General features: G+C 29.5%; 5 protein-coding genes across 16 annotated transcripts; 3 read left to right on the forward strand and 2 right to left on the reverse strand.

Moving 5' to 3' along the window:
* Window positions 1-1,850: 1,850 nt before the first annotated feature.
* LOC126838855 (serine/threonine-protein kinase meng-po) lies at window positions 1,851-7,308 on the forward strand. Of its 6 annotated transcripts, XM_050573611.1 has the most exons (7): window positions 1,960-2,067; window positions 2,147-2,251; window positions 4,077-4,506; window positions 4,575-4,904; window positions 5,852-6,066; window positions 6,127-6,437; window positions 6,891-7,308. In XM_050573611.1, exons 3-7 carry the CDS (start codon window positions 4,504-4,506, stop codon window positions 7,175-7,177), a joined length of 1,146 nt encoding a protein of 381 aa, XP_050429568.1. In that variant the 5' UTR covers window positions 1,960-2,067; window positions 2,147-2,251; window positions 4,077-4,503; the 3' UTR covers window positions 7,178-7,308. The 6 variants fall into 6 exon arrangements, with proteins under 6 accessions (XP_050429566.1, XP_050429567.1, XP_050429573.1 ...); XM_050573610.1 differs by lacking the exon at window positions 2,147-2,251 and having other exon boundaries at window positions 1,926-2,067; XM_050573616.1 differs by lacking the exon at window positions 2,147-2,251 and having other exon boundaries at window positions 1,926-2,067; window positions 4,077-4,248.
* Window positions 7,309-7,670: 362 nt separating this feature from the next.
* LOC126838886 (translocator protein) lies at window positions 7,671-9,275 on the reverse strand. Its single transcript, XM_050573661.1, has 4 exons — window positions 9,084-9,275; window positions 8,866-8,986; window positions 8,492-8,586; window positions 7,671-8,139 (listed from the first exon to the last, which is right to left on the reverse strand). The coding sequence occupies exons 1-4, from the start codon at window positions 9,192-9,194 to the stop codon at window positions 7,954-7,956; spliced, it is 513 nt and encodes a 170-aa protein (XP_050429618.1). The 5' UTR covers window positions 9,195-9,275; the 3' UTR covers window positions 7,671-7,953.
* A 225-nt stretch (window positions 9,276-9,500) lies between these two features.
* On the forward strand, window positions 9,501-12,489 carry LOC126838088 (bifunctional peptidase and arginyl-hydroxylase JMJD5-like). 2 transcript variants are annotated; one of them, XM_050572208.1, is made up of 9 exons: window positions 9,501-9,634; window positions 9,853-9,962; window positions 10,737-10,879; window positions 11,110-11,269; window positions 11,354-11,500; window positions 11,563-11,780; window positions 11,838-11,987; window positions 12,087-12,258; window positions 12,359-12,489. In XM_050572208.1, the coding sequence occupies exons 2-9, from the start codon at window positions 9,854-9,856 to the stop codon at window positions 12,442-12,444; spliced, it is 1,185 nt and encodes a 394-aa protein (XP_050428165.1). In that variant the 5' UTR covers window positions 9,501-9,634; window position 9,853; the 3' UTR covers window positions 12,445-12,489. The 2 variants fall into 2 exon arrangements, with proteins under 2 accessions (XP_050428165.1, XP_050428164.1); XM_050572207.1 differs by lacking the exon at window positions 9,501-9,634 and adding an exon at window positions 9,646-9,771.
* Window positions 12,490-15,800: 3,311 nt separating this feature from the next.
* Window positions 15,801-23,350, forward strand: LOC126838931 (centromere protein J). 2 transcript variants are annotated; one of them, XM_050573721.1, is made up of 8 exons: window positions 15,801-16,127; window positions 18,397-18,536; window positions 18,616-18,925; window positions 19,558-20,390; window positions 20,448-20,600; window positions 21,037-21,536; window positions 22,387-22,582; window positions 22,810-23,350. In XM_050573721.1, the coding sequence occupies exons 1-8, from the start codon at window positions 15,914-15,916 to the stop codon at window positions 22,939-22,941; spliced, it is 2,478 nt and encodes an 825-aa protein (XP_050429678.1). In that variant the 5' UTR covers window positions 15,801-15,913; the 3' UTR covers window positions 22,942-23,350. The 2 variants fall into 2 exon arrangements, with proteins under 2 accessions (XP_050429678.1, XP_050429677.1); XM_050573720.1 differs by having other exon boundaries at window positions 18,361-18,536; window positions 22,810-23,349.
* Window positions 23,351-24,467: 1,117 nt separating this feature from the next.
* Window positions 24,468-26,769, reverse strand: LOC126837981 (hsp90 co-chaperone Cdc37-like). 5 transcript variants are annotated; one of them, XM_050572030.1, is made up of 8 exons: window positions 26,514-26,769; window positions 26,303-26,425; window positions 26,104-26,237; window positions 25,881-26,034; window positions 25,326-25,604; window positions 25,149-25,264; window positions 24,904-25,093; window positions 24,469-24,841 (listed from the first exon to the last, which is right to left on the reverse strand). In XM_050572030.1, exons 2-8 carry the CDS (start codon window positions 26,333-26,335, stop codon window positions 24,641-24,643), a joined length of 1,107 nt encoding a protein of 368 aa, XP_050427987.1. In that variant the 5' UTR covers window positions 26,336-26,425; window positions 26,514-26,769; the 3' UTR covers window positions 24,469-24,640. The 5 variants fall into 5 exon arrangements, with proteins under 5 accessions (XP_050427990.1, XP_050427987.1, XP_050427988.1 ...); XM_050572031.1 differs by having other exon boundaries at window positions 26,303-26,439; XM_050572032.1 differs by having other exon boundaries at window positions 26,489-26,769.
* Window positions 26,770-27,435: the final 666 nt, after the last annotated feature.

The following is a 27,435-nucleotide window of genomic DNA, read 5'->3' on the forward strand; positions in this document are numbered from 1 at the left end:
TATGAATTCAGTTATTATTTATATGTTTACCAATAAATTCTTATTGAATTATTTTCTATTATTTATTAGGACTTTTTAACTTACTTATAGTTTTTATGCTAAATGTATAATATATGTTATGATATTATTACGCAAATGTTTTGTATAAAATGTACACTGTAAATTAAACACACATTATAGCTTGTATATATTAAAAAAATGAATAAATATATATATATATATATATATTTATAAATTAGCCCTTATTAATCTAAAATAGCATCTATTAGCTGCTGCTAATCTTAGTTTTATCTTTAATGGCTGTTGGCGTTCATCCCATAAGTATTTGATATTTGCCTTCCTTTTAAAACTATAATTATATACTTCTAACTTTTATTTCACGATTATCTCTTGTATGTAAAATTTACTTTGTTTACCATTGTACCATCGATCGATACAGTGGAACAAAAATATGTAAAATAGGTAAAATCTTAATACTATTGATATGACGAGCATCAGTGCATACTGCATACGCCTAATTTTATTTAATTATTTAAAAACTGATTAACACACAAACAATAAAATAAAAAACTAGCTCAGCTCAACTCGGCATAGTCCAAACCAAGTACAGTATAAATCGGTACAGAAGAAGTTAGCAATGTAAGGTCAAAGTAATTATTAAATCTGAAAGTGATTTTACCACAATCAAACATTTCTTAACTAATCCGAAAATTGTAAGAATCTAGCACAGTTTAAACCAAAAAAATATAACCCAACACAGTAAGAAATGATCAAAGTGTGGTCCAGTATCCACAGATTATATTATACTAGGCACCGGGGAGTTGTTTTATAACTTAAATAGTTGTGAAAGAATACTTTTTTAATAATTTATATTCCCATTAACCTGATTTAACGGCAAAAATGGCAATACGTCGATTATGCTACAAAAATAGCTAAAATATCAATTACTTTTATACTTATTTTGTAAGCCTAAATCTTGAATTTTCCTTTATGTACTTAGGCATAAATAGTAAAAACACCCTTGGTATGTCAAATGCTCACCGATAAAACTTTTTTCAGCTTATTTTGTAGCTTGTTTAGAATCGAAGTTCAAAATATCGTTTATTTTTTGTGACATGTATTATATTCAGACCTTTTGTCCTACTTTTGATATGTCATCCGGACTTTTTTTCCAGCAGACCTTTTTCCTTGGAAATTTTATTTTTTTTTTAAAAACAACAAAAAGGTTAATTTTGACTGTGACGCTTTCCGGATTTCAACCCTTAACTACATATTGTTTTATTATCTAATGTTTAATATAAAAGCCGAACCTAATGGATTGACAAACCTATGTAAAAATGGAAAATAGCCTACAATTTAAAAAATAATACGGTTATTTACATTGTACTTTTTTCTCTATAATACTGTAACTTTTATTTTGATATTTTTTACTTGTATTACATTAAAAAACATATTAAAAATATCTCTTTTGTTAATAATCACACTACCTATAGAGTATAGACAATACTCTCTTTTTTAGGCAATATTTATCTACAAATTATATGGACTAGTTCGATGATATTTAGTTACTTTAGTCTGTGCCCTGTGGTTTAGTGTTATGATATCATTGTATCATATATAAATATGCATGTATAATGATTAATATAGATATTTTACTAATATAAAAAACTTTAATAATACTTATTATAATTTATATGCGGCAATTAACATCAAATAATTTAATATTATAGGTACCCACATTTAGAATGCCTTCTTATACTTCGTAAATCTTAGATAACATGTACAATATTCACTTTTTTAAACTAGAGAGGGGAAATAATTGTTCTTAAAATAGGGCTGACATAAATATATAGCGTTGTCGAACGCGTTATAAAGACCAAAGAAGTGTTGTTAAATAGTTTTCTCTTAAAATATTATTTATTTTGTTATTGTTTTAATTATAAATAATGTAAGTTATGAGACATGTCTCAAAATCAATTTGTGTTTGAAAGAAAATCGGGTGGAGTGTCAAGAAAACTAAAAAACGCTGGAAATGTAACAAAAATTCGAGAATTCGAGCTAGAAAAAGTAAGAACGCCATATCAAACTAACGCATACTAGTTTACAACATTTCTTTATAAAGGTTTATTTAACTTTGTAAAAAAAGTTTTAGATTGTTCATGTTAAAATAGTGTTATTATAATTTTATAATTAATACTCTATTAAGGCTGCTGAGCTTGAAGGCAAAGGCATATTTACTGCTTACATTAAGGTACATGCATATAAAGTGTAAAATTACAATTTATTTGTAAGTCATTTTTCTATCATTTCTTCACTAGTGTATTAAATACTATCTACTTAATATATAGTTATGTGCATAATGCATACTTACATGATACAATTTATGAAGTGGCAACCTTATTAATTTGTATAAAAGATCTAGGGCAAACGTATGGAAAAAAATGTACATAATTACATCAACCAAAACTATAAAATAAATATGTACAGTAAAGCATCAAATGTATTTGATAAATAGGTAGGGTTTTTCCTAAATATATAGCTTATCTAACAATGTTTTTAGTAAAGCCACCTATAATAATATTAAATCTAAAAGTTTAAACTTATTTTATTTAGCAAAAAACAATATTTCTAAAAAAGAGCAGCAAACTACATATCGCCGCCCCAGTAGAACAATGACTTAACTGCAAAAATTTAAATTTTACAGGAGAACGAAAAATCCAAATTATTTTCACTAAAATGTTATGGGATGTAATTTTAATAAAATGGGAATGCTTGGTAAATCATTATAACTACAGTTAAATCGTTTTGCTACCTTATGCGTTCGACAATATGTTTAAACACATTGAAGCATTTAGCCCATTTTACCAAATTTTGCAGTTAGATCATTGTTCTATCGGGGCGGTGATATGTAAGAAGCCCAGAACCCGATATTATCCCAAATGAACGTACATGGGCCTAACTAAAATTATATAATAAAGCATCTTGTAACAATAAATCAAAAGTAAAATAAATAATGAAATCCATTATCAAAAATCATGCCAAAATGTTAATTTTTAAAGATAAGTCCCTTGTGTTTCTATGATAAATATTGATCTCATGTGTTTTCCATATATATTTATTAATCCATATTTAATAATTCTACTAGTAGTAAGGAACGAAGACTTTGAATTATTAGTTAAAACAAGGAATTCTATTGGTTCTAAACTTTTTTTTTCTAGTTATTTTTTATTTATGCCATTACTTATATTTTTACTTATTAAGTTTTTTATATTATATTGAACTTACTAATGGAAATAGTATTGTGAATGAATAACTTTAATTTAAATATGTAAAATATTGCAACTAGTGAAATTATTCAGACATATAGAGTATAATTATTTATTTTGATTTGTTTACATATGCGTGGAGGAAGTAGTGGAATTTAGAATTGAGAACTTAATACATATATCTGTAACCGTTTTTTTAATTTTTTCTGGAAAACCAGCAAAGGGCAGCGAATTTTTAAATTAAAAAAGAGTGGCAACCTTGTCTTACGTTGGTATGCTTAACAAATTTATCCGTTTAAACCCTAGAATTTTCAAATTCATAAATAATGAACTCTATTATTCTGTAATCGCCCTGAAAATGAAGTTACCAGGTTTATTTTATCCTAAAAAATGTTTATTAATGTTAATTATCTTCATATATCATTAAACAATTTGTTTAGTTTTTTAAGTAATTACAACTAGGTAAATAAATATTTTAATTACAACGTGTTACTTTTGATCTAAATTTTGTATAAATAGTAAGATACTTCATTATCTACTAAGAATAAGTTTATTGGACAGTGGACTTATAATTCTGTTGGAATAGGCCCCTGGACCTGGCCTCAGGCTTTTTCGTTATATTTTGAACTTCGCCGCTTGCTAAAATAACATTCTACAATACGACATTTTTTAGCAACAAAAATGAGAATTCATATTTTAAAAGATTTTTTCTGTCAAACTCAGTTAATAGTATAAACGTAATATAAGCACTAAATACTAATAAAATATACAATAGTTCTTAATTTTTTTTTTTGTATTTTACCATTTCAGTAGTTAATCAACATTTAAGCCAGTATTAAAACAAATGCCAATCATAAATCATAGTTACCGTGAGAGCGGGTTGATATAAAGACTACAGATTAACATTATTTACGGGTTGACGGTATAGTGAACTCCAGCCTGTGTCGGTATTGATTTCATCATCGGTTAACAACGATACAGTGTGATTCATTAAGGATAAGACTTTATTTCTCGGAAAATAATTACAATCTTATAGTTTTTTTTTATTATTGTACATAATTATAAAACAACCAAATATTTACCTTTTTTAGTATTATCCCGAGCGCTAATAACTTTTGAAACTAAATGGTAATGTAAAAGTATCTTCAGCGCTAACAGCAGACTACCGTTAGCCATTAGCGCTGAAGATGACAACATTGCTGCCGAAATACATATACGCAGAGAGTTCATTGTTTTTATGGTTAAGGGTTTTAACTATTAATTTCTTTATCACTTTTTTAATCTCATTTTTATGGAAATATATTTTAGATTGACTTAATAGAGACTTTCGATATTGTTCAAATAGTCGGCGAAGGATGGTTTGGAAAAATATTGCTGGTTGAACATCGTGGTACTGACAATGAAATGGTTTTAAAGGCACTTCCAAAGAATTATATAGCTGTAAAAGACTTTTACCGAGAATTTCATTACAGCTATCATCTTAGTGCTCACCGCAATATCGTTTCTACTTTTGACGTTGCTTTCCAGACAGCTAGCTTTTACGTATTTGCTCAAGAGTATGCACCATTAGGTGATCTTACATCCAACATATCGGACAACGGAATTGGAGAACTACATAGCAAATCAGTTGCAAAACAAGTGGGTAAAAGGAAAACCAGTCCACAGGACTATTAGTTTTGAGTAACCCAAAATTATATTATTGGCCATAATCTCTTGTTAGAAATAATTATATGCAAGAGACCGCAGCCCATTTCTGGCTTAGGTTGAACTACATCTAATTAAACTAAGCTTAAAAAAATTGAGTTTACCACTGGTTTGCAATAAGCTATAATAGTTTGATATAAGAGATTTTATAAGTTGCAGTAGCAACTAACTTTTTTAGGGAGATTTAAGGTTTGTTTTAAGTTTATCTTGTTTTCTAATGCCTATTTAAATGTTATTGATTAATTACATCCCCTCTCAGGACGTTAATTTCTGGAACTTATAGAATAGTGTTTTGATTGCCTTATATTGTAATTTATAGTTTATTAAGTATATTGACTTATTGATATGAGTAATCTCTATGGTTAGTGGTAATTTCCAAACTATTGTAAATTTTTTAAGGGCCTATAAGCAAAACTGAGTAACTACTTTAGGATAAGGGCTCACCATTATAATGTAAATTATTCGTCAAGGGTTTCAGCTTTTTATATAAAATGAGGATTGTGAAAGATATTCTAGACTCTATTATAGACATTGTGAGAAATAAGAATGTACTTAATTATTTTATGTTGCCACACTTAAAAAACTATACTTCGACACCACTGACAATGCTACAAAAAAAAAAGAAGAAAATTGGGTTTATAGTTTACACCAATCAAACATTATATAACACTCTATTCCAACACTATTTAAACATTGTATTAGCGATTAAATACCTTAGAATTCCCTTTACTGGCGTCTGTATTCCAAATAATGATTAATAAATAAACCAAATATGTTAAAAAAAAAGATTTAGTTATTTTTTTGTACATGTAGTCATAATAAATAAACAACCACAAGATAGTAGTGTTGTAAACTAATAATGGAAATATAATGTTTTTTAGCTTGTTTCTGCAATTCAATACATTCATAGTTGCGATTTGGTACATAGAGATATTAAGCTAGATAACATACTGGTTTTCAAAAGTGATTTTTCGAGGATAAAATTATGCGATTTCGGTGAAACACGAAAAAATGGCAGTTGGGTCACACGTCGGAATGAATGGATTCCTTATATGCCTCCTGAAATTTTAGCTATTGATACTGAACATAAATACAAGTGAGTGCACTTTGTACTAGTATATATAACATATTTATTTTATTTGAGTTGTTTTAATAGGGTAGAAACCTCACATGACGTGTGGCAATTCGCTGTAGTGCTGTTTGTATGTCTGACCGGCTGTTTACCATGGCAAAAAGCCAGCTCCGAAGATCCTAGATTTGTGGGTTATGTATACTGGTTGACAAGCAATGGAATAATGAGTCCATTTAGAAGGCCTAAATTATTCAAATTACTGACATCAAATGCACAAAGGATGTTTCGCAAGTTCCTACAGCCTAATATAAAAACGAGACCAAGTTTTTTAGATGAAGTGCACAATTTCATAGATGAGCGATGGCTTTCCAAATATATGTTAGATAAAAATAAATGTAAGTATCTGAGATTGCATCCAGCTGATGCTATTTTTGGTTTAAGATCAATAATAAAAATCTTCTATTACCTAATTGATTTCATAACCTTAAACCTTTTAGTTAAGTCTTAATTTATTTTATATGCAGACATTAAAATATTACAAATAGTAAACACTTCTATTTTTTTTTAAATAAAGGTTAGCTGTTAAAGTCAAGTCCCGATATTTTGGGTGGTAAAGAAAACTGGTTATGGATAATTTTTTTAATTCAGGTATTGTTTAGTATAAAGTAAATTAAGACTTAAAATTCTGGTCTTCTTAGTAAACGATTTAGTAATTTTCAATCAGTACACATAATTCTTTTTATGAAATTTGAAATAGACTTAAAAAATATAAATAAATGTGGTATCAAGTTAAATTATTTTATGTATTATAAACAATAAGTTATATAATTAAATATTAATTTTTATAGTTTCAGATGATGTAGATGAACTGAGCCCGTCTTTATACAGTTATCAAACAGACCAGGAAGAAAATAAACACTTTTTGTTAGCTTTTGCTAATTGTGGAATTGAGACTGTAATTGTGGATAGAGCAGCTAAAAAAGAACGTATTAAGCAGTGGATTCAGGCCAGTGTTATTGAGGAAGAAGAAGAAGACACTAGTGAAAATACAAGTAGACTAAGTCTATCACACAGAAGTAGCAGTAATATCGAAGAAAACGAACTATATGCTCTGACTAAACGTGAAACTAATTAAATATGTAATTATAAATAAATGGTATTAGGTTTTTAAAATATTTGCCAAAATAAAAAGACTGCAGACATGTATCATGTAGGTATCTACTGAGAATAAATAAAGTGAAGTATGAACATTAACCATTTTTTATCAGTAATTTTTTTATGTTTATCTTATTTTCCTTGGCCAAATTTTGCAATATTCTAATTTCTAGCGTCTACCACATAGATTTTATTTAAATGTATTTATTGTATTATAATTTATTAATATCTATAAAGATAAAAAATAAATGTGCAAGTAGCCCTTAGTTCTATTGGTGCTGTCACGAGTACATTTACGAAAAGTTATACCTATCAAATCATTATTAATTATTGAAGAACTTTTTTTTTTATACAAAAAATGTAATTTCTATTAATTTTAGACATTTTGTTTTTTCTAATACACAAGCTTACTATAATCTTTATAGCTAGACTTCATAGATCAATTTAATTTTAGACCAAATAAAAACCAAAAATTATTTTTATAATATTATCTATTTGAATATTAAAAATATCAGACAAAAATGTGTTATCACATATTTCAAAATAAATTTAAAGTCTTTAAGACTTCTTATTTAAATAAACCGTGAACCCAAAAAATTAAAACTAAAATTAAACAATAATAAAAAATATATATTATATGAAGCACGTCGAGGTGGGAGATGCGCGCCGCCGAACGTAAACCGTACGCCCACTCGGTATGTTCTCTTTTGGAACGCAGTAAAGTTAATATAACTATTATGACAGTCTGATGATAATTTAATCTTTTATTGGTTCTTTTGGAGTCTCTGGATTGTTTTTATAAATATAATAAGTTAATGCTGTAGCTAGTGATAACCATCCTAAATATGGTATCATTAATGAGCCTGCTACTTTATTAACTTGATAAAATGCCACAGTACATCCAGCTACATTTGCCCATAAAGCACATATTTCAAATAGACTCTAAAAATAAAAATAAATTATGTTATTTATAAAGTATTTATTTTATACAAGTAGTAATAACTCTCTCTTATGTTTAACGTCTGTTATTCTCACTGTTCAGGGCTTAAACATTTTAGATTTAGCATTTTTGGGCTCATAGCTGGTTGCCGACCTAACGCTTCCAAACAAGTTGACCTCAGAGAGATGTGCAGGTGGCCATTTTTCCTCCCAGACAGTTGCCTGTCTGGAGGAACAAACCGCCAAAGGCCGAAATTCGAACTGGCGATTTTTATTTAGTACACTGCCGCCTTATCTTAACCCGTCATGCGCCTGCACATTTAAGTAGTAATAACTAATACATTTAATTCCATACCCATTTTAGCTTATGAAAATGAAAGAATAATGGAGACCATGCCCAGTTCAACAAGAGCTGCGATGAGTAAAGTATTAATGGTATTTTAGCTGCTCCTGAAATTAAAAGTAGGTTTCTTTAATTAATTATAATAAATAAAATAGTAATAATACAAAACTAGTTGTATTTAAATTATTCCTAAAATTAATGGCTGCACCTATATTGCTAATGTTTCGAAAACCTTACATCATACCTACAGGTTAAGCCATTATGTAAATATAGATGAAATCAAAAATTGTATAAATAATATACCCAATACAACCTTTAATTAACTTATAACTTATTGTATTATCATTGATTATAAATACTATTTATAAAATAATGGTTTTGCTTACCCTGAAATCCTCCACCATCACGGTAAACTATAAATGAAGCATATCCCATTCCTGTATATAATGTAGTCCATACTGGAGCAAACATGTAATTGGGAGGTCTCCATGAAGGTCGATTTAATGTCTAAATTATGTTTTATATAAGTATTTAAATAAGTTCGTAATGCTAATATATCAATAATCATAATAATATACAGACTACAAATAATAACTATGATTACCTCATACCATCCTTTTATATTTTTGCGTACATAAATTCCTCCAATAAAACCACCAATATTAGGAACTGTAGCTAATGTTATTGGTAACCAAGGAATTTTAAAATTTGACATTTTTATGTAACAGAAGAAAACGAAAAATTACCTTTAAAAATTAAAGAGAAAAATATTATCAATAACTATCGACTATCATCAAATCGATTTTTATCATGACTGTTGTAATCTATGGGATAACACCACTTTCCCCATATTGCATACGTAAATAAAGACAATTTTTTCCATCGTACACTTTTTGCCACGACTAAAGATGTATCTATAACATAGACCTATAAAGATATATAAATTCTTTATAGGTCTATGATCTATAATCGTGAGTTTTGCCCATAGATAATAAAAGAATAAATCCCCCCAGAATGGCGGACCGTCGGCTTCGATTATTCTTATCGCTAATTAGCAATCTAGTTTATTATATATATTGATGTATATATATATTCATTTATCTGTGAGATAAACGTTTGGATAACGAGCCATCAGCTATGAAAAAGAGGCCACAAGTATTGTTATATTATTACTCTATGGTGTATTTCTACACTATTTCAAAACGAACGCTTTGGTGTACACTTGTTGTGAAACTGTACATTTCTTGACAAAACGGACAAACCTATTAAGTCGCGTTTATGATAACAGCCAGGTTATCAGTACTGAATGCTGATAAATCGGCATAATATTTAACTTGTTTAAAATTTGTATTTATAATTATTTAACGTTCTAGAATGGATTTTGATTACATCATACAGCATTTAAACTGTTCCTTACCTACTCAATTTGACTACAGTAATCTGAATAATTCTTTAGATTTCTTACTCCGTGAATCATATAATGGTACGTTAAACATTGAAAATAAAAGACAAGTATTGTAAAACAATTAACACTCATGATCTTTATTCTTCGTGAAGTAATGGGTACAACTGTAGTAAGCTAAGGTTGCTTGGTTTATATGATTTATTCATAAGCTTAGTTTATATTATATTTACTATTTTTCTGATACACAATTATTTCATATTGACTTGATATTCTTATGTATATATGCATATGGCGTATTGACCGGGAGTGGCTATGGCTAACTTTATGCCAGTTCGGTCGCCGGGTTGCATGGCATTTCAGCCATGCATCCGGGGTTGATAGTGTGGGTCGCCGCTAAAAATCCCGGGTGGTCACCCATCCGGGATCAAGCAGCAACAAACACAGCTTAACCTCAAGTGCCATGCAGCACCTGAGATGTCCACTGTGCCACACCTCCCGGTATATTCTTATGTATAACCTTTAAAATGAATACTAGATTCCTTTGTACTTTGTCAGTGTTATTGCCAATGTATTGTGATTTGTGAATCACTGACTTTGTTAGTATTCAGTCAGTCATTATCCGTATTTTGTGTCTCACCTGCTATGTCAATGTAATATACGTTTTTTGTTATTGTTAATCAGTTTAATAAATAATTTTAAAAGTAGCATTTAAAAGAAAAAGTGTTCTTTTTCTTTATTTCTTTATCTTTTGTGTGGTAAGGGCTGCTTACTACACAACTATCCTACTTGTTTGAAGTATTAATTTATCAAAATACCAAATAATAATTTATGCATAATATATCTGAATTTTAGCATTAGAATTGAATGACCGAGCAACTTCTCTATCAAAAATTGAAGATGTTTTAGAAAAAATATGGGAATATCTACATACAGGTTCATGGGTTGATGTTTCTGAAGGTATGCGAAAATTATATTCCCATGCAAGTTTATTTAAGGTTAGTAGTGAAAATATTGGTGTAAATATTACTGTTATTGTCTTATATTATGTTTGTAAAAACAAAATGTTTTAAAAAAACTAGTTTGAAATTCTTAAACTAGTGTTTTATCTATTAAATGGTATCAAACTGTTTGTATGGTAATAAACCGTTTTAAAAATAAAAACTGGTTATTTTTAAATCATATAATTTTCCCCATATAAATTTAATAACAATACATTTTTAATTAGACAAAACTGTTATTACAATCTTCATATGACGAAGAAGTCATCAAAAAAGCAATAAAAGCAATTGATATGGGTCTTTTAATGGGAAATGAATTTAGGGAAGAATTAACTAAAGCAGCAACATTTTTGTGTAATGCTTTACAAACAAACTTAAATGTGTTGGGTATGTTTATTTTAAATAAATTATTATCTACTTGTAGTTATATTAAATATTAAATTAATTGTTAATTTAATTTTTATTATTTAGAACCTCAAGCAGTAATTAACAATAAATGTCCAAGTAATAATGACATTCTTCATCAAATAGGCAAAGAGATTCCAATAATCAATATTCCATCTTTAGAAACCTTTTTTAGAGATTACTTTAAGCCAAAATTACCTGTTAAAATAACTGGTAATTATTCCACAATTAAATATAATATGAAATGTTTTTTGATTTGAAAATTATTATTATAGGTGGCATGCTACATTGGCCTGCTCTAGATAAATGGAACGATTTAAATTATATACTAAGAATGGCAGGATCAAGGACTGTACCAGTTGAAATTGGTTCATCTTATGCCGATGAAGATTGGAGTCAAACATTGATAACTATTGAAGAATTTATTAACAATAGAGTTTTACATCCCAAGGATAAAACCACTTACCTGGCTCAACATCAACTTTTTAATCAAGTAGTTGATTAGAATTTCCATAAAATAATATTGTCCCTTTGAAGAACAATATTTTAGATTCCAGAATTAAAAGATGATATTAGAATACCAGATTATTGTCACTTGTCAGAATCTGATGACTCTGAACCAGATATTAATGCATGGTTTGGACCAAAAGGAACTATTTCTCCTACTCACCATGATCCAAAAAACAATTTTTTGGCTCAAGTAATATGCACACTCAATAAAAAAAACTCCATTAAATCATGTTTTTACGTATTTATGTATAAAACTCATTATTAATTATGATCATACCACATTATTAAGGTTGTTGGTACAAAGGATATTATTTTATATGATCCCAAATGGACCGAATGTTTATATCCATATGAAGAAAAACTACTAATGAACACTGCTCAAGTTGATCCAATTAAACCAGATTTAAGCAAATATCCTAAATTTTCCCTAGCAGAGGCTAAGCATTGTACACTTCATGAAGGTTTGATGAAATTATTATTATACAAAAATGATTTTGATACATTCTATTATAATCATACATTTGTTAATTTATAATATATTTTTGTTATATTTTATTATAGGGGAAATGTTGTTTATACCTGCTGGTTGGTGGCACAGAGTAGAATCCCAGACAATTAGTTTTTCTGTTAGTTTTTGGTGGATGTAATATTTGTTTTAAATTGTAAATTAAAATAAATAAATTATGTTTTTTTATTATAGTTTATTTTAATTTCTGAATTATGCTATGAAATATCTTAATTCATCAATACTTCTTCTCATCGCCTATTGTTCAGAAATTTGTATATTAAGCTTCCATTCAATTTAATATTATAGTTTTTTGTGTTCTGTGTTTTTATGCTGCCAATAGAGATAATTGAAGTTACCATTTTCCGCCATCTTTGTGGGAATTAGAACCTTATCATATTTATAACTGTTGTCTGCTATCACTACTTACAACAGTTAAAAGTTAAGCTGGTAGCACAGAATCACAGATATATATATTATATATTATTTTATAAACACACGTAAATCCCACAAAAATGGCCGATCGACTTCCATTCTTACTACTGTACCCTGTATGGCAGTGGCAGTGGCGTCGATGAAAGGTAGATGGACCTTAAGTCTCTTTCCGGACTTGAACGTGAGGCTTCGTACTCCGCAGTCCACTCACCATGGATCACTACGTTGCCCAGCTAGGCACGGCGATTTCAATGCGAAACTCCACCAGTTTACTCTGACCCCTAGTGCCTCGTGCTAATGCGGGGCCCCCAGCGAAACCGTGGACCACTTTGTGTTTTAGTGTCCGATCAACGGCGTAGTCTGGAAAGAACGTTCGAGGCCGACGGCCAGTGCCGCAACTACCATTATAGAGGCCCCGGTGCAGGCTAATTTTAGAGGCCCCTATTTACTATAATGCTCACCCAAAGTTTTGTAGGGTCCCCAATTATAAAACTAAAGTTAAACCCTATTTAATACTTACTGAATCTTAATAAGAGCTGAACTATAATTGGCAGGTAGCTTCAACTTAAACGCTTGAATACTTTATTTTTTAATTACCTTTATACTTGTTACATACGTGTATAAATCAGTTTATTACAAAAACAAAAAAATCTTGAAACATAATATTATGATTTAAATATGTGTATAAGTTATAACATGTCAAAAAAAAATGTATGTAACAATAATTATAATTCAATTTTGGTTTATTTAAGAAAATTTTGTTTTCTTGCTTTTTTAGTAGCAAATATTTGAATTATTTTGTTTATGTCCAATTCTTTTGTTCTTCCTCGTTCAATATTTAAAATACTTATGTTTGTCAGGCGGTCTTGAGACATTGAATTTCTTAAGTAGTTTTTTATGATTTTTAATTTTGAAAACGATCTTTCTGCATTGGCTACAGTAACTGGCAATGTTATAAATATGATACATGCACTAAAAATATCATTGTACATAGAGGCCATATTATTTTCTAAAATACATTGTAAAAGGTGTTTAATACAATGTACATTTTTTAATGAATCCTTTAGTATAGATTTAAGGGATAGAATTTGCCTTGTTATATCAGTACTTAAATCATGTTTGTAAAATATTTGAAAGTCATAAGATGCTTTTGTGATATCTTCTTCACTAAATGATAATATATTATGCGGTACCAGAAATTCAAATCTTTTAGTAACCTCAAATAATCCTTTGAATCTTTCTTGAAGTTGTAAAATTGCTGTATCTATAACTGGTAAAAAAACCATCACACGAAGATTGTCTTTAGAAATATCGAGTCTTCTATCACCGTCAACATCACCAAAAATCTTTTTTGAATATACACGGCGACGAATAGTTTTTTGGATTGGTATATTTTACTTATTACATTGCTCACTTGCAGAAGCAACTAGCTCTTTATAATGATCCCTTAAACTTATAATAGAAGAAGAAGCCTCCTTTAAAAATGTACATGCATCATGAAGATTTGTATTTGGGCTCTGTAATTTTTTAGATACTAAATGGAAGTTTCTTAATATATTTTCCCAGATTGTTAGTAATAAAATAAACTCAAATGATTCAATTTTTTTTTTAGTCCAATAGATGTGCAGCGGCTGGGTGCGGGCGCGCGTAGATAGTATCATAATACAATAAATCTATATATATAGTTTTGGAAACTTATCACTCCTGTTATTAGATAATACATGGAAATAAATGGAATAGTTTTTTTTCTCAAATAAGGTGGTTATCTGTGTTTGGTCTCCATTTAATTTTTATATAAATATTTATAACCTTTATTTATACGACACACGTTTGGCTATCGAGTGGTCATATAATCATAATATCGATAGCTACAGTAAACAAAATAAAATTTATCAATTTTAAATCCAATGGCCAATGTAGATATTCAAGTGTCATCATTAAAAATACACAATCGAATACTAAAAATTGTTTAAACCTTGTTTTAAGAAATGAATGTTTAGACTTGAATTGTTATGTCTTCATAAATATGAGGCCCCTTAAACATAACCCGGAGGCTTGTCTGGCGGTGCGATGCACCGCCTGCACCGGCGGTAGTTGCGGCACTGCCGACGGCTACTTATGGCCGTGCGTGTCGGAGACGTTCGCGCGGACTAGGAAAATCTGGGAGGAATTCTGGAAGTTCGCTAGGGCCGCGTTGGAAACCAAGGAGCTTCGGAGGCGAGGAGACAGCGGGCCGGGAGATGTTGGCTAGAACCCACTCTCCCGTGGCCCCGCAAGGCTAGCAGGTGGCCTTAAGCCTGTGCACAAGTGCCCCTCGAGTAGTATGGACTTTATGAACCCATGCATTTAAATCTAAATTCAATAAGGTTTGGGGTCTGACCTGTCGCCTAAGGACAAAAACCATCCGCCCAACGGGTGCGGGCCGCCTATCGTGGTAAACGCGTTTAGAATAGCGAAACTCATACTGCGGGTTGGGGGGCCCCGCAGACTGAGGTTTGCGCCCCGGGACTGAGGCCCCAACGGCATCTGTGATCTGGGGCCTCTGGGTTAGACTCGCGGAGGTTGTGGCTTCGTTAGGTTAGGTGCTACTTGCCTCAGGTTAAGTCACCGAACAGATATACTTCATGTACCCTGTATGGCAGAAATGTCATGCGCCATCTGGCGACTGAACTAGTCTCGAATAGGGCCTACTCCCGGTCAGAATATGTCATACGCTTAAAAGTTTATTATATGTATCTGAGGACTTCACATACGTTGAAAAAGACCAAATAGTTGCACAACAAGAAGTTTCCCATGTGTGCCCGCCCTAATGTCCCGTTTAACTAGGTTTTACTGGTATATTATAATCCCCAACAAAAACCTAACAGTGAATAAAGGCCAAGTTCCAGACCCCCCCCCAAAAAAAAATATATCAGCCTAACAAATTAATATTAGAGGAAAAATGTGAGCACCTAAAAAAACCTAGCCTTCCGGTATTGTCATTTATAGTATTTGCTATTAGTGACACACTGATTTTTTTATCTAAGCCGCCAAAACTCTTTGATAACAATTTTTTGTTTTATTTTTTAATTTACAAAATGCAACAAGTCTTAAATTCCCATATCAAGATTCAAGACTTAAACTTTTAAAGTATGCGTTTTTACTAAACATGTAGTAACAATTAAATAACAATAATTATGACTACTGTTTCAACTACTTGCGATATAATGGAAATGATGAAGGGACATGGATCGAATTTTAATATGTCCACTGTTATGCAGTGTGTTCAAGAATTAAAAGCCTGGCAAGAAATGCAACAACAAAAATCAGAGAATGAACCAACGATGGATTTGTTAAGAAACGAAATGGAAGATTTATTGCAATCATTTGATGTACCTGAAGGCATTCAAGGTGAGTTTTATGAACACCACCACATTTATACAAGTTACTACAAACTGCCGCTTGGACATGTTACTTTTCTATTTATATTATATAATAAATCAATTATTATAGTTTATTACACATAAGTGGTTCTGGTACACATTCCCGACAAGCTATTTCCCCAAAATGTTTTTTTCTGGCGACACAAAATGATTCCCTGTGCTGCCACATTAGTTATTGCCAGTGCACAGTGGTGGATCCAAGATTTTATTTTGGAGGGGGCCCAAAATTCTATATATCGTATACGTATTATGTATAACGTACATAGCAATTTAGTTACCATGGAAAATTATAATTAGTAATATCCTCTGCATTTTGATCTTGAAAGTGAATAGTTTAACAATCAAAATTAAAACAGTGGTGCAAATTATAAAAAAAAAATTGATTATTGATGCTTTTATTTATGTTAAAAATTATGGCAACGAAATACCTGTGTATATTGGGATTGCCAAAGAGTAAGGTTTGGCAAATGTACTGTACGGGCAATAACAAATGCTGCGTAATGAAGACCCAGTAATGGTCATCAGAGGACCTATCAAATCGTAGCATGCTCACCCGCCTAGATGAGAGCTTTGTCGAGATCGTGATGGCAGGCATAAAACGGAAGGCGGAAGAGCATCCGGAGCAGGCCGTCTGCCCAACTACTTTGTAACAAATTAGCAGATGTACCTCCAGATGTTTTAACTCGGCTGCCAGGGAGAGAATCAATTCGAAAAACCATTCGTCACACGCGTCGTCATAATCTTTTCCCAAATCCTAAATTGTTAAAAGACTTACGCAACTTGCCGTTGGAATTTCGGCGTACGTTCCAGGGGGAAAAGTTTTTACTGTATGATAATTGTCAAGTCGACAATGAATCGAGGGTGTTAGTATTTGTGACCCGGAAAAATATTTAGCTGTTATGCCGAAGTCCTGTATGGTTTGTAGATGTAACATTCAAAGTGAGTCAAACTATATTCACACAGCTGTTTACGATCATTGGCCTACGTCAGTGAAACATCAGTAGATGGAGAAGATACACCATTACCTTATGGTTATGTGTACGCGTTCCTAGTGGGAAAGGAGCAGCGTGAAAGTTTGTGACGTGAGCTGTCAAAAATGCTGTGGAAAAGTACCGACTCAATGTTTGTGTTCCTCTGGGAACTATGTCCGATTTTGAATTGGGAATCATGAATGCCTGCCTGGAAGTATTTCCCGACGTTCCAGTAACGTGCTTTTTTTTCATTTAGGGCAATCAGTGTTTAGGAAAGTGCAGTATGCAGATTTATAGCTAAGATATAATGATTCAGACCCGAAACTTGAAAATGTATACGCAGTACGCACATGATATTAGCGCTCGCATTTGTGCCAGTGGCTGATGTAACGCGCGTTTTCAACCTGTTGTCAGACAATGCACCAAATGAAATGGCGAAAATAATCAACTATTTCAATGTGACCTATGTAAGCGGCCGGCCTGCACGAGGACGAACAACCATTTTAGAGTTATTGTTGCCCAACATCATCCGGTCTTATACTCGGCGTTGCTGGAGCTCAAAAAAGTGCAGGGAAATACGGAGGTCAGTCTAGTGGAATTTAGTCTAGGGCGACCGGTCCGCAATTCGTCGTCAAAGAAATAGATAAATTTACAAAATCAAATGCAAATTATTTTCCTCGAATGTGAAGAATACAAACAAAATAACGACAAATTGGCTTACTTATGAGCTATTGCTCACAATATTGCTTCAACGTAATTTAACATATTGTTTTACTGGTCCGTTTTTAGTATCTTAATAAAAATAAATAAAATTGTCGGGAGTTGTTTATTTGGGAAAATGAGTGTCTGGGGGGAAATATTTCGGGGAAATGGCCTGTCGGGAATGTGGTCTACTACCGTAATAAGTATATATTGGTATTGCTTAAGTCTTATACAGTAAACTGACAAAAATCTTAAAATATTTAAAAAATTACCAACTTTGAACACAAAAAATAAGCCTTAAGATCATATATTCTACAACTTTGTATCCATTGTACATTTGTATCCAACAAGCCAAATACCTAGTTGTTAATTCTTTAAGAATCTTTGAGTAAAAGTTTAATTAAATAAGTTTAATTAAATGAATGTCATAATGGTAGAAAAGTACAACCTAACTTTTTTTTTTGTATTTTATTGCTGTAATATTCTACGAAATACATTACTGTATTTTTTTACTTGTTAATTTTTTAGAAAACCATAATGATTATTGTGTATCTTCATACTCAGGGATTGACGAAGAATTTTTGCATAGACTAGGATACAAAATAAATAACCATAAAGAAGAACATTGTATTTCAGAGACTGAATGTGATGAAAAATCATTATACAATCTAAACATTTTGAATGAAAATTTTAATTCTTCTCCTGTAAGTGTCAGTTGTAAACATAAAAAAAAAAAATTATTTTATTAATTAAATGAAAAAAATAACATATATTTTTTTACAGAAGCATAATTCAAGAGACAATCTAGTAATATTGTCTCCGAATAAACATTTTAATCAATGTAAAGGAAAGTCTATAGATGAAAATGAAAAGGTATTAAAAGAAAACCAGTCTAAACAAATAAATGATTATGACACCGAAAAAAAAAAAAAGAAACCATACTTAAAAAAAGGTGCAGGTTTAGCAAGATATGGTTTAAATTTAGAAGAAGTTAGAAATAAAAAAGGAAAATTAAAATTCAACAAACCGATAATTCCATCAAAAGAGTTCAAAAGCTTAAAACAAATGAAAACATTACCCAAAATAGAACAAGGTAAGTTTGTCCACTATTTTTCTTAAAAATATTTTTTAACATTATTATGGAGCTGAAAGAATTCAAAAATTAAGAAATTATTATTTAGCCTTTAACCCTAAAAAGGTGAAAATATTTCTTTATTTCACTTTTTTTTTGTACAACTTTCATTTAAAATATAATTTTATTTATTGTTAATTACTATGTATGGGTAATACCAGCAACAATGAAACATTAAATAGTAAGCTTATTATTGTAAATACAATGCTTTTATCAATATTTGAGTTTCTATTATTTCTAGATTTGCATCGGAGCTTTTATATTTGATTATTTTATAACTTAAGGTTATAATAATTATTTTAGACCTCTGATCTTCCCATTTCAAAGTATGTTCTGGCCCCACTAATACCCTGACAACATTATTAGATTTTTAAGGTTTTTCTTAGTAAAAAAAAAAGTTTCACTATAGATTTTTTAAAAACCCGTTTCACATCAAATCACTTTTTTGAAAATGCTTTTATCATATAAACTTACAGTATTCCTGAATACTTGTGACCTATCTAGCTCCAAATGCCCCATGTCTCCCTAGGCCCATTGCATTGTGCTGGCTTTTTTAAAAACATTTTTTTATATAAATGTTTATATTGTTGTAGGTAATTACTTTGTTGAAAGTACTCGTCTAAATTTAGAAAAAGTTAAACAAGTTGATTCTTGGAATAGATATGAACCTAAAAATGTACCTATAAATTATGATTTTGAAAAAATCAGAGAACAAAAAGAATTACAAGCATTTGAGATTTTGGAGGAACGCGCTAATGAATCAAATTTTAATGCATCTTCTCCTAGTGTGCATCAGCTCCTTGAAGGAGCAGTTAATTTAAATTGTAATAAGGAAACGCAATCAACAAGATCTGCCCGTTCTCTTAACTTTAACCAAGTAAACACATCTACTCCTAATAAACTACTTAAAGGTTCTGATGATGCATATTCAGATTGTAGCCAAGAATGTGATCCATTAGATTTAACAGAAGAAAACAAAAAGGATATGTTTTCAAAGAATATTAAAAGACAACAAACATTTACAAAATCCAATCAACCTAAGCTCACAGAAAATGAAAAAAAATATTTAGAAAATTATACTTCAACTAATCCTGTAATTAATCCAAATTTAGAACAATCTTTTAACACAGAATTACTAACAAAAAGATTGGAGGAGTTAGAATCTGAGATTGAAACATTTCGTGTTGAAAATGCTAAATTAGCTAAGTTGCAACGTGAATTTCAAATTGAAAGAAAACAATTCTACAAGAGTAAAGATGATCTTATAAAAAAACATAATGACGAACGAAAAGTGAATGAAGACAAGTTAGCTGAGGAAAAGAAAAAATTTGCAAAAGAAAAGGCTAATTTTGAAAAAAATGCTAGGGAACTTAGAAATAAACCTAATAAACAGGAAAGAGAAGAAATAAAAATACTTAAAGAGCAGGTATGTATTAATAACTAGCATATATTATTAGTTAAAAATATAAAAACATTTATATAGCTAGCAGAGTTAAAAGAAGAATTCAACAAAAAGGAATCCAGGTGGTCTACTGGCCAAGCCCGATTAAGAAACCAAGTTAAAGTATTAGAGAATGCAAATACTGCTCTACGTAGTGAATTAGAAGTTGTAAAAAAGATGTCATTGAATAAAAAAGTAAGTGCATAAATAGATAATAAAAAATAATTTATAAATCTGTAGAATATATTAAATTATGGAAAAAAATAACTCCAAAAGTTTTTTAACAGAGCTAAGATTGATTGACTTTTAGTATTTGTTATATAATTATACAACTACACGTGTATTTCACTTGTATAATTAATGAGTTTTACAAATATTTTTGAAAATGTATGTAAAATTCATAATCTATACGAATTCACAAGTAGTTTAAAGGACACTAAGTTTTAATATTTATAATACAAGTTCTTTTGTGTACACGTAAAAAAAGAAACTCTAATTATTACAATTTGTTAAATGATGCAACAAAACAATGATTTTTTAATTCTATCTGAACCGAAACCTAATCAACCTGAAAAAAAATATTGTAGGTTAAAATGATGCCAATTATGATTATGACTTTTTTCTTTTTTAGGTTACTTTTAAAACTACTCAAGAAAAACAAGCTTTAAAAAAAACAAAAATGATTCATAATGTTAATAATGAACTAAGTAAACTTACTCCAGATATGGTTTTATCAATGGTTGACCCTACGTTAAAAAAAGTTCCAGCATCAATTTTGAGAAAACCATCTACATCAACAGAATATGATGAATCGTCAGAATGTTCATCTGATGAAAATCAGTTTAGTGAAAATATAATAACCAATGATGACAGTGACTTTTCAGATAAAGATAATAATCCTAATAATTCTGGAATTATTCGGGAAACAGTATTAGAAGATGGCCGTAAGGAAATATTATATTCAAATGGGAATTTGAAGAAAATTTCATCAGATGGACTAAATATAAAGATAATTTATTATAATGGTGATGTGAAGGAAACACGACACGATTGTGAACGGTATTACTTTTCAAAAAACAAAACTTATCATACAACTTTTAAAAATGGCCTTGAAATTATTGAGTTCCCCAAGTAAGTTTGAAATTATATTTAGCTATGCCTCTTTACTTTCTAGACTATTAAACTGAACTATAAACTATTACTAGAAAAGACTGCTCCATTTTTATATTTAAAACTTATTCCACGGAAAGTTTATACAGAAATTGATTTTTTGAGTATAAAAACTTCCATAAAAAGTATTATTGATTTTTACTACTAATTATTAGCTTATTTTAAATTTGATTCCGCATCAAATTCAAGAAAATATTGGCTTTCCAATGTAGTATTTTAATTAATTTAATTTTTATATCTAGGCCGTGATAGCATTTTTTTTTCATGTAGGAAATAAATAGGTCAAATAACATCCTACACAAAGTGGTATTTTAAAAGCTCAAAAAATTAAATAAGTACCCCTCAGTTTAAAAATTGATTAGAACACCCAAAAAATAGCCACAAGCTCTTTATGAATGTTTTATTTTTATAATACATCTTATATCTATCATATATGTATATTTTATCACTTTCAAACTTTTGATTTTTTTTTTTGTACAGAGATTGCTTAATGCTATAGCTGTCTGATTAAAAAAATTAATTGAATATCTCTACAACTATGTTTTAGTAATTAACCAACATTTTTATTTAGGCGTGTTCTTGAGTTTTATGTGGTTTTTCTATTATTTAGACAGCTTATCAATCCGATAGGGAAAAATACTCTCCTTGGAGCTTTCCAGCAATAGCATTCTTGACTAATGAAAACAAATAATTCTATCTTTAAAAAAACATATATTAGTTAAATTAACCTATGCTTAACAACTTTGAAATCTCTTATATGACAACAGGTTCCTTAAAGTATAGTTTACACAAATTTGTTTTGATTCTATAGTGGACAAATTGAAAAGCATTATAATGACGGCAAAGTTGAAATTGATTATGTAAATGGGAAAAAGCACACTGTATACACTGATGGTAAAGAAGTATGGAATTATTTAGATGGTTCAGTTTTGACAGTTAATCCAAATGGACAACGTGAATTAGTATTACAAAATGGACAAAGAGAAATACATACTAGCGAATTTAAGGTATATTTTTAACTTAATTATTTAGAAAAAATGTATACTTTTTAACAATTAATTATAATTCAAATTTTTATTTTGTCTATCGATTCAAAAATTATATAATGTTAAATTGGAAAAGTACTAAGTTTTCATGTAGTTAAAATAATAGTAGTTTAAAATATTTACTTTCTAAAAAATTTACATTCTATATATTTTCTTTTACACATGACTAATAATTATTGCATTTTTAGAAACGAATATTTCCAGATGGAACAACAAAAATTGTTTATCCAGATGGATCACAAGAAACTAAATACCCAGATGGTAGAATTCGGAAAAAAGACAAGGATGGAAACTTAACCCTGGACTCAAATGTTTCTTAAAGTACATTTGAATTAATATAGTATACATATATATATATATTTTTTTTTTATAATGTTTGTTGTACTCAGGCATAACTTAAAATTTTTAATTTAATTTAATTTTTGTAACATTTGTTTTGAGATTATACATTCAATTTTATAATAGTTGAGTATTGCTAAGCAACCTTTTAGTGTGTAAAGCAGGCTTCTTTAACTGCAAAATAGTTCTAAATTAAGGATACCAATACACAGTCAAAGACCAAAATAATATTATAAACACCACCAGAGGGTTGAATTTAACTTGCTATTTAGTATATATTGGTTTAGTCCATAATTTTTTTAAAAATGTACATCTAAATCGATTTTTTTAGATATATTTTATGAGCAGTATGGACAAAATCCCCGTATGAATAAAGTTTATTATATATAAGTATAATTATTATACATTATAGTTACTCTAACATAACGTTTGTATGTACAACTGTTAAATTCATTAAATCTTTTAATCCTAGGGAAATTATATATATAATATACATAAAGTTTTTGTTAATTGTCCATAGGATTTAAAATTAAGCATGAAAATTGTTATTATAAAATATAAAAAAAATCCTAATATATTTTTTAGATTTAGAAAAGGCTATTGACTTTAAAAGCATGAAGACTATTTCTTAAATTAAAAAAATTAGGCATAGAACTTTATAGGCTATAGGCTTTAAGCTGCTATCTGAGAGATAGACAACTTACTATCGTAGGTACCTACTTTAGTAGTTATTATAATGATAAGATTAGGTGGGTGCTGTTTTAGATAATTTAAAATTGTTTGGAAAGTGTGTAGGCTTTGAGTAACTCATGTTATACGAAATAATATGTTGAAGTGGTATAAACAGAACTGAAATATCAACTTTATTAAGCCCAGAATTGTAGCACTGTTTATTACCTACCATCTACATACCCATCAAATTAATTAATCATACTAATTATATTCTAGGTTTACAAGCTTTATAAAAGACAAATTTTAATCAGATTCGGACTTTAGTACAAATTTGATTAAAATTTGTCTTGAGTATACCTACTGCAGAAGACATACTGGATAACAATTTGAATGATAATAATATTTGAATACAAAAATATTGTGTAAACTTTACTACTACTACCAATTATCTAACTATAAATAAAATTCAATTAAAGAGGCTATTAGTAAAACAGTTAATGACCTTGATGGAATGTTTGTACAGATTAATTATTAAAATCTCAATAGGTGTGCATAAAATGTTGTTTAATAACAATAGCGTTGACATGTTTAAACAGTACTTTTATAAAAAAAAAATATATAATCCTTAAACAGAATGAGTTTTGATTGTAATAAGTCAAGTATTAGAAAAATATAAAAAAATTAATTTATTATAATATATTCTTTAAACTATCATTCAAACTCTGAATACCAGATTCAAGTACAGTTGGTTTTTCTAATATTACATTTTAATTTTATTAAATACCTAATGCTATAGTAATTTTATTTAAATACATAATAATACATTAATTTAAATTAAAGAATAATTATTATTATATTATGAAACATGAATGTGGTATTTTGAATAGCTGATATAATATGCAATTTTATTTAATACATAAAATAGATATAGATATTGAAAACAAATTTTGATTAAAACCAATAAAAATTAATCAATAAATAAAAAACTAGAATAATTATGTTTAATTGTTAATCAATTTCATTGTATATATTTTCTTCTTGAGTACTTTTATCACTTTCCTCAGGTTCATTTTTATCTTTTGCATCTGGCACCCATAGCCCAGAATCCACACACTGCTTCATATAATAAGCTGCATCTGCTTGGTTCATATTTTTTATTGTATCTTGTAAGAGCTGTACGTTTTGTGATTCAAAACATTTTTTCAATTCCTAATAACTCAAACAATGAAAATGTTAATAAAATACCAATAAACAGTAATTATTATACATACATCTGGTAGAAGTTCAAAAACTTCAACTGGATCTAATCCCCCCGGCCCAAGTCTAGCTTTTCGTTCTTCCTCTTCAATTTCAGCTTGCGCAATACGCAGTTTTTCCTCGGATCGCTTTCTTATACGTTCTTTGAACATTGACAGCTCTTCATCAAACGAATCTTTATACTGTTTCTCTGCTAACTGTATTCTGTCCAAATAAAAAGTTGTATTATGTCTTGCAAATACAATATCTATTTATTTACCTTGAAAAAAATGATGGAACACAAGCTCTTGGATCAATATTAAGTTGTCGAGATAATTCTAAAATATACTGCATACAAATGGTTTGATGTGCTACATGATCCATTAGATCTGATTTCTAGTAGTAAAAATATTAGGTAAAAATCAGTTAACCTTTAGACATATTACTTTGAACTTACACCTTCCATTTGTAAATCAATACACCAAATAACTAAATAGTTTGCAGTGTTTTCACACACAAGCTGAGGATTTTTTTGTAAATATTCTTGACTATCTTTGTACTTTTTAAACATGCCATATTCTTGTAATTTGCTTTTATATTCCTTGATAAATGTTTCTAATCTCTTTGCTTTTTCTTCTTCTGTTAAGTTTTCTTCTGGCTGTGGTTGCTTAAGAGCATTTACTATTGTTTTTGTAAATCCTGGTTTACTTATTGTATCCACATTCCAAGGCATTACCTAAATATAAAATAAAATTAAATGTTTGTCAGAATAGTTTTAGACATATCACACATATAAAGTAGATCTTTAATTTTTCTAATGATGTACTTTTACTCTACAACTAAAATTTATCAGGAAAGTTAATCTCCTGAGACATATTTTGCAAGCAAATAAAAAATGGGATGGTACACTCTTAACAAGATAGATATAATATTTAATACAGTACCCAATTAATATAATAAGATATATATTATAATTAGGATTGAAATATTTTATGCATTAACCTAACCTAACCTTTTCTTTTTTTTTAAACTCATCTTCCTTTTGATTTAATTCTTGTTCTTCGACTGTTAATGCATTTAATGCTTGCTCGAGGTCATTTTTATTTAGACCTTCACGTTCAGCTTCCGATATTTTTTTCTTGGTCTCTTCAACCTTTACTTGAAAACTAAAAGTTGCATGCATATAAATTTAATGTGTCAATAAATGATAACATTAAATAAAAGTAGGTATTTACTTTTTTTTTTTAGCCTCTAATTCATCTTGTTCACGTTTAATTTGTTCCATGCGCTCAACACGAGCTTGATGCCTCCAGCGAAATAATGATGGCGTATCAATATTTGGATGCGTCTCATCTTCATCATCTGATACCTGAATGTAAGATTTAATACATTACTATTTAGTTCCTTCTGACTTCATTTTTTATAAAATAATACTTCAATATTTTTCCATTTACTGTAATCAACCATTGGAGGCAAACACTTAATGTATCTTCTAAAATAACAATATTATGAACCAGTACGAAATATTTTTGTAATAGATTTCACGTAAATCAATAACTGTAAACAAGAAACTGTTAAAACGATTTAAATTGCGTTGGAAAAAAAATATTATGGTCAAACATTTTTAACAGTTGATAATTCGTACCGTCTACGAAAACCTCAACAACTAAGGACTCAAAATGCATAAACATCAAACGATGTAATATAATTTTTGATATCACAACTTGGACTACCAGGACTTGGCGAGAAGTTTTTTTTTTAAATTCAATGGATGAAACTAGATAGTGACAGTACCGCAGAATCTGTGACAGTACCTAAGTCTAGCAGTCATGCTGCCAGCTGCATGGCCCAAGAAGATAATATATATTCAAAGGCCGAGGTAAGGGTAACTATGAGATTAAAAATACCTTCTCCTTAAAAAAATCACATTATCCATCCTTGAATAACAAATTGTAGTCTTATCACAGAAAAACCAGAAGGGAAACTTAAGTCGGGAATGATAAGTGGCGACATTCAAGGCTGTTGATTATCACGGCAGTGGTGTTCTCCATCATAGACATAATATTATACATAATGTGGCCGCTTTTTCCATAGACCTATAAATAATTTCTTTATAAGTCTATAGCGCGGCTGTAGATAGACCATAGACCTATAAAGAATCTTAACAGGTCTATGAGATAGACTGGTTGCGTATCGGCCTATACCTCGCAATTTTCTATATGCGCCTACAAGAGTTCTTTTCCAAAAAGTGAGTGACTGCTAGCGCTTCTTGTGGAAAAATCGTGTATCTTATTATCTGAATTTGATTATCCCGCGTAAAACGCCAACATTTAAAAGTTCCCAACTATTATGCTAAGCATACTATTTGATCTATGTCACCATAAATCATAATATTATACTTATCAAAAAATATTGATTATTATTCCCGCCAGACTTTGTTTATAAAATGTCAATTTTTTATTTTATAAAATATTCTGTATACTTATATTTTTTCGGGTACATTAAAATTTCAAATATAAAGTAAACCAAATTATTGTGCTATTCGTAAACCTCATTGTAGGAAAAAC

This window comes from Adelges cooleyi, unplaced genomic scaffold (genome assembly GCF_023614345.1).
Source record: "Adelges cooleyi isolate 19-005CV unplaced genomic scaffold, UGA_ACOO_1.1 ACOO_flye_CR_arks_rails_tigmint_CR_PRNA_30, whole genome shotgun sequence".
Taxonomy (NCBI): Eukaryota; Metazoa; Arthropoda; class Insecta; order Hemiptera; family Adelgidae; genus Adelges; species Adelges cooleyi.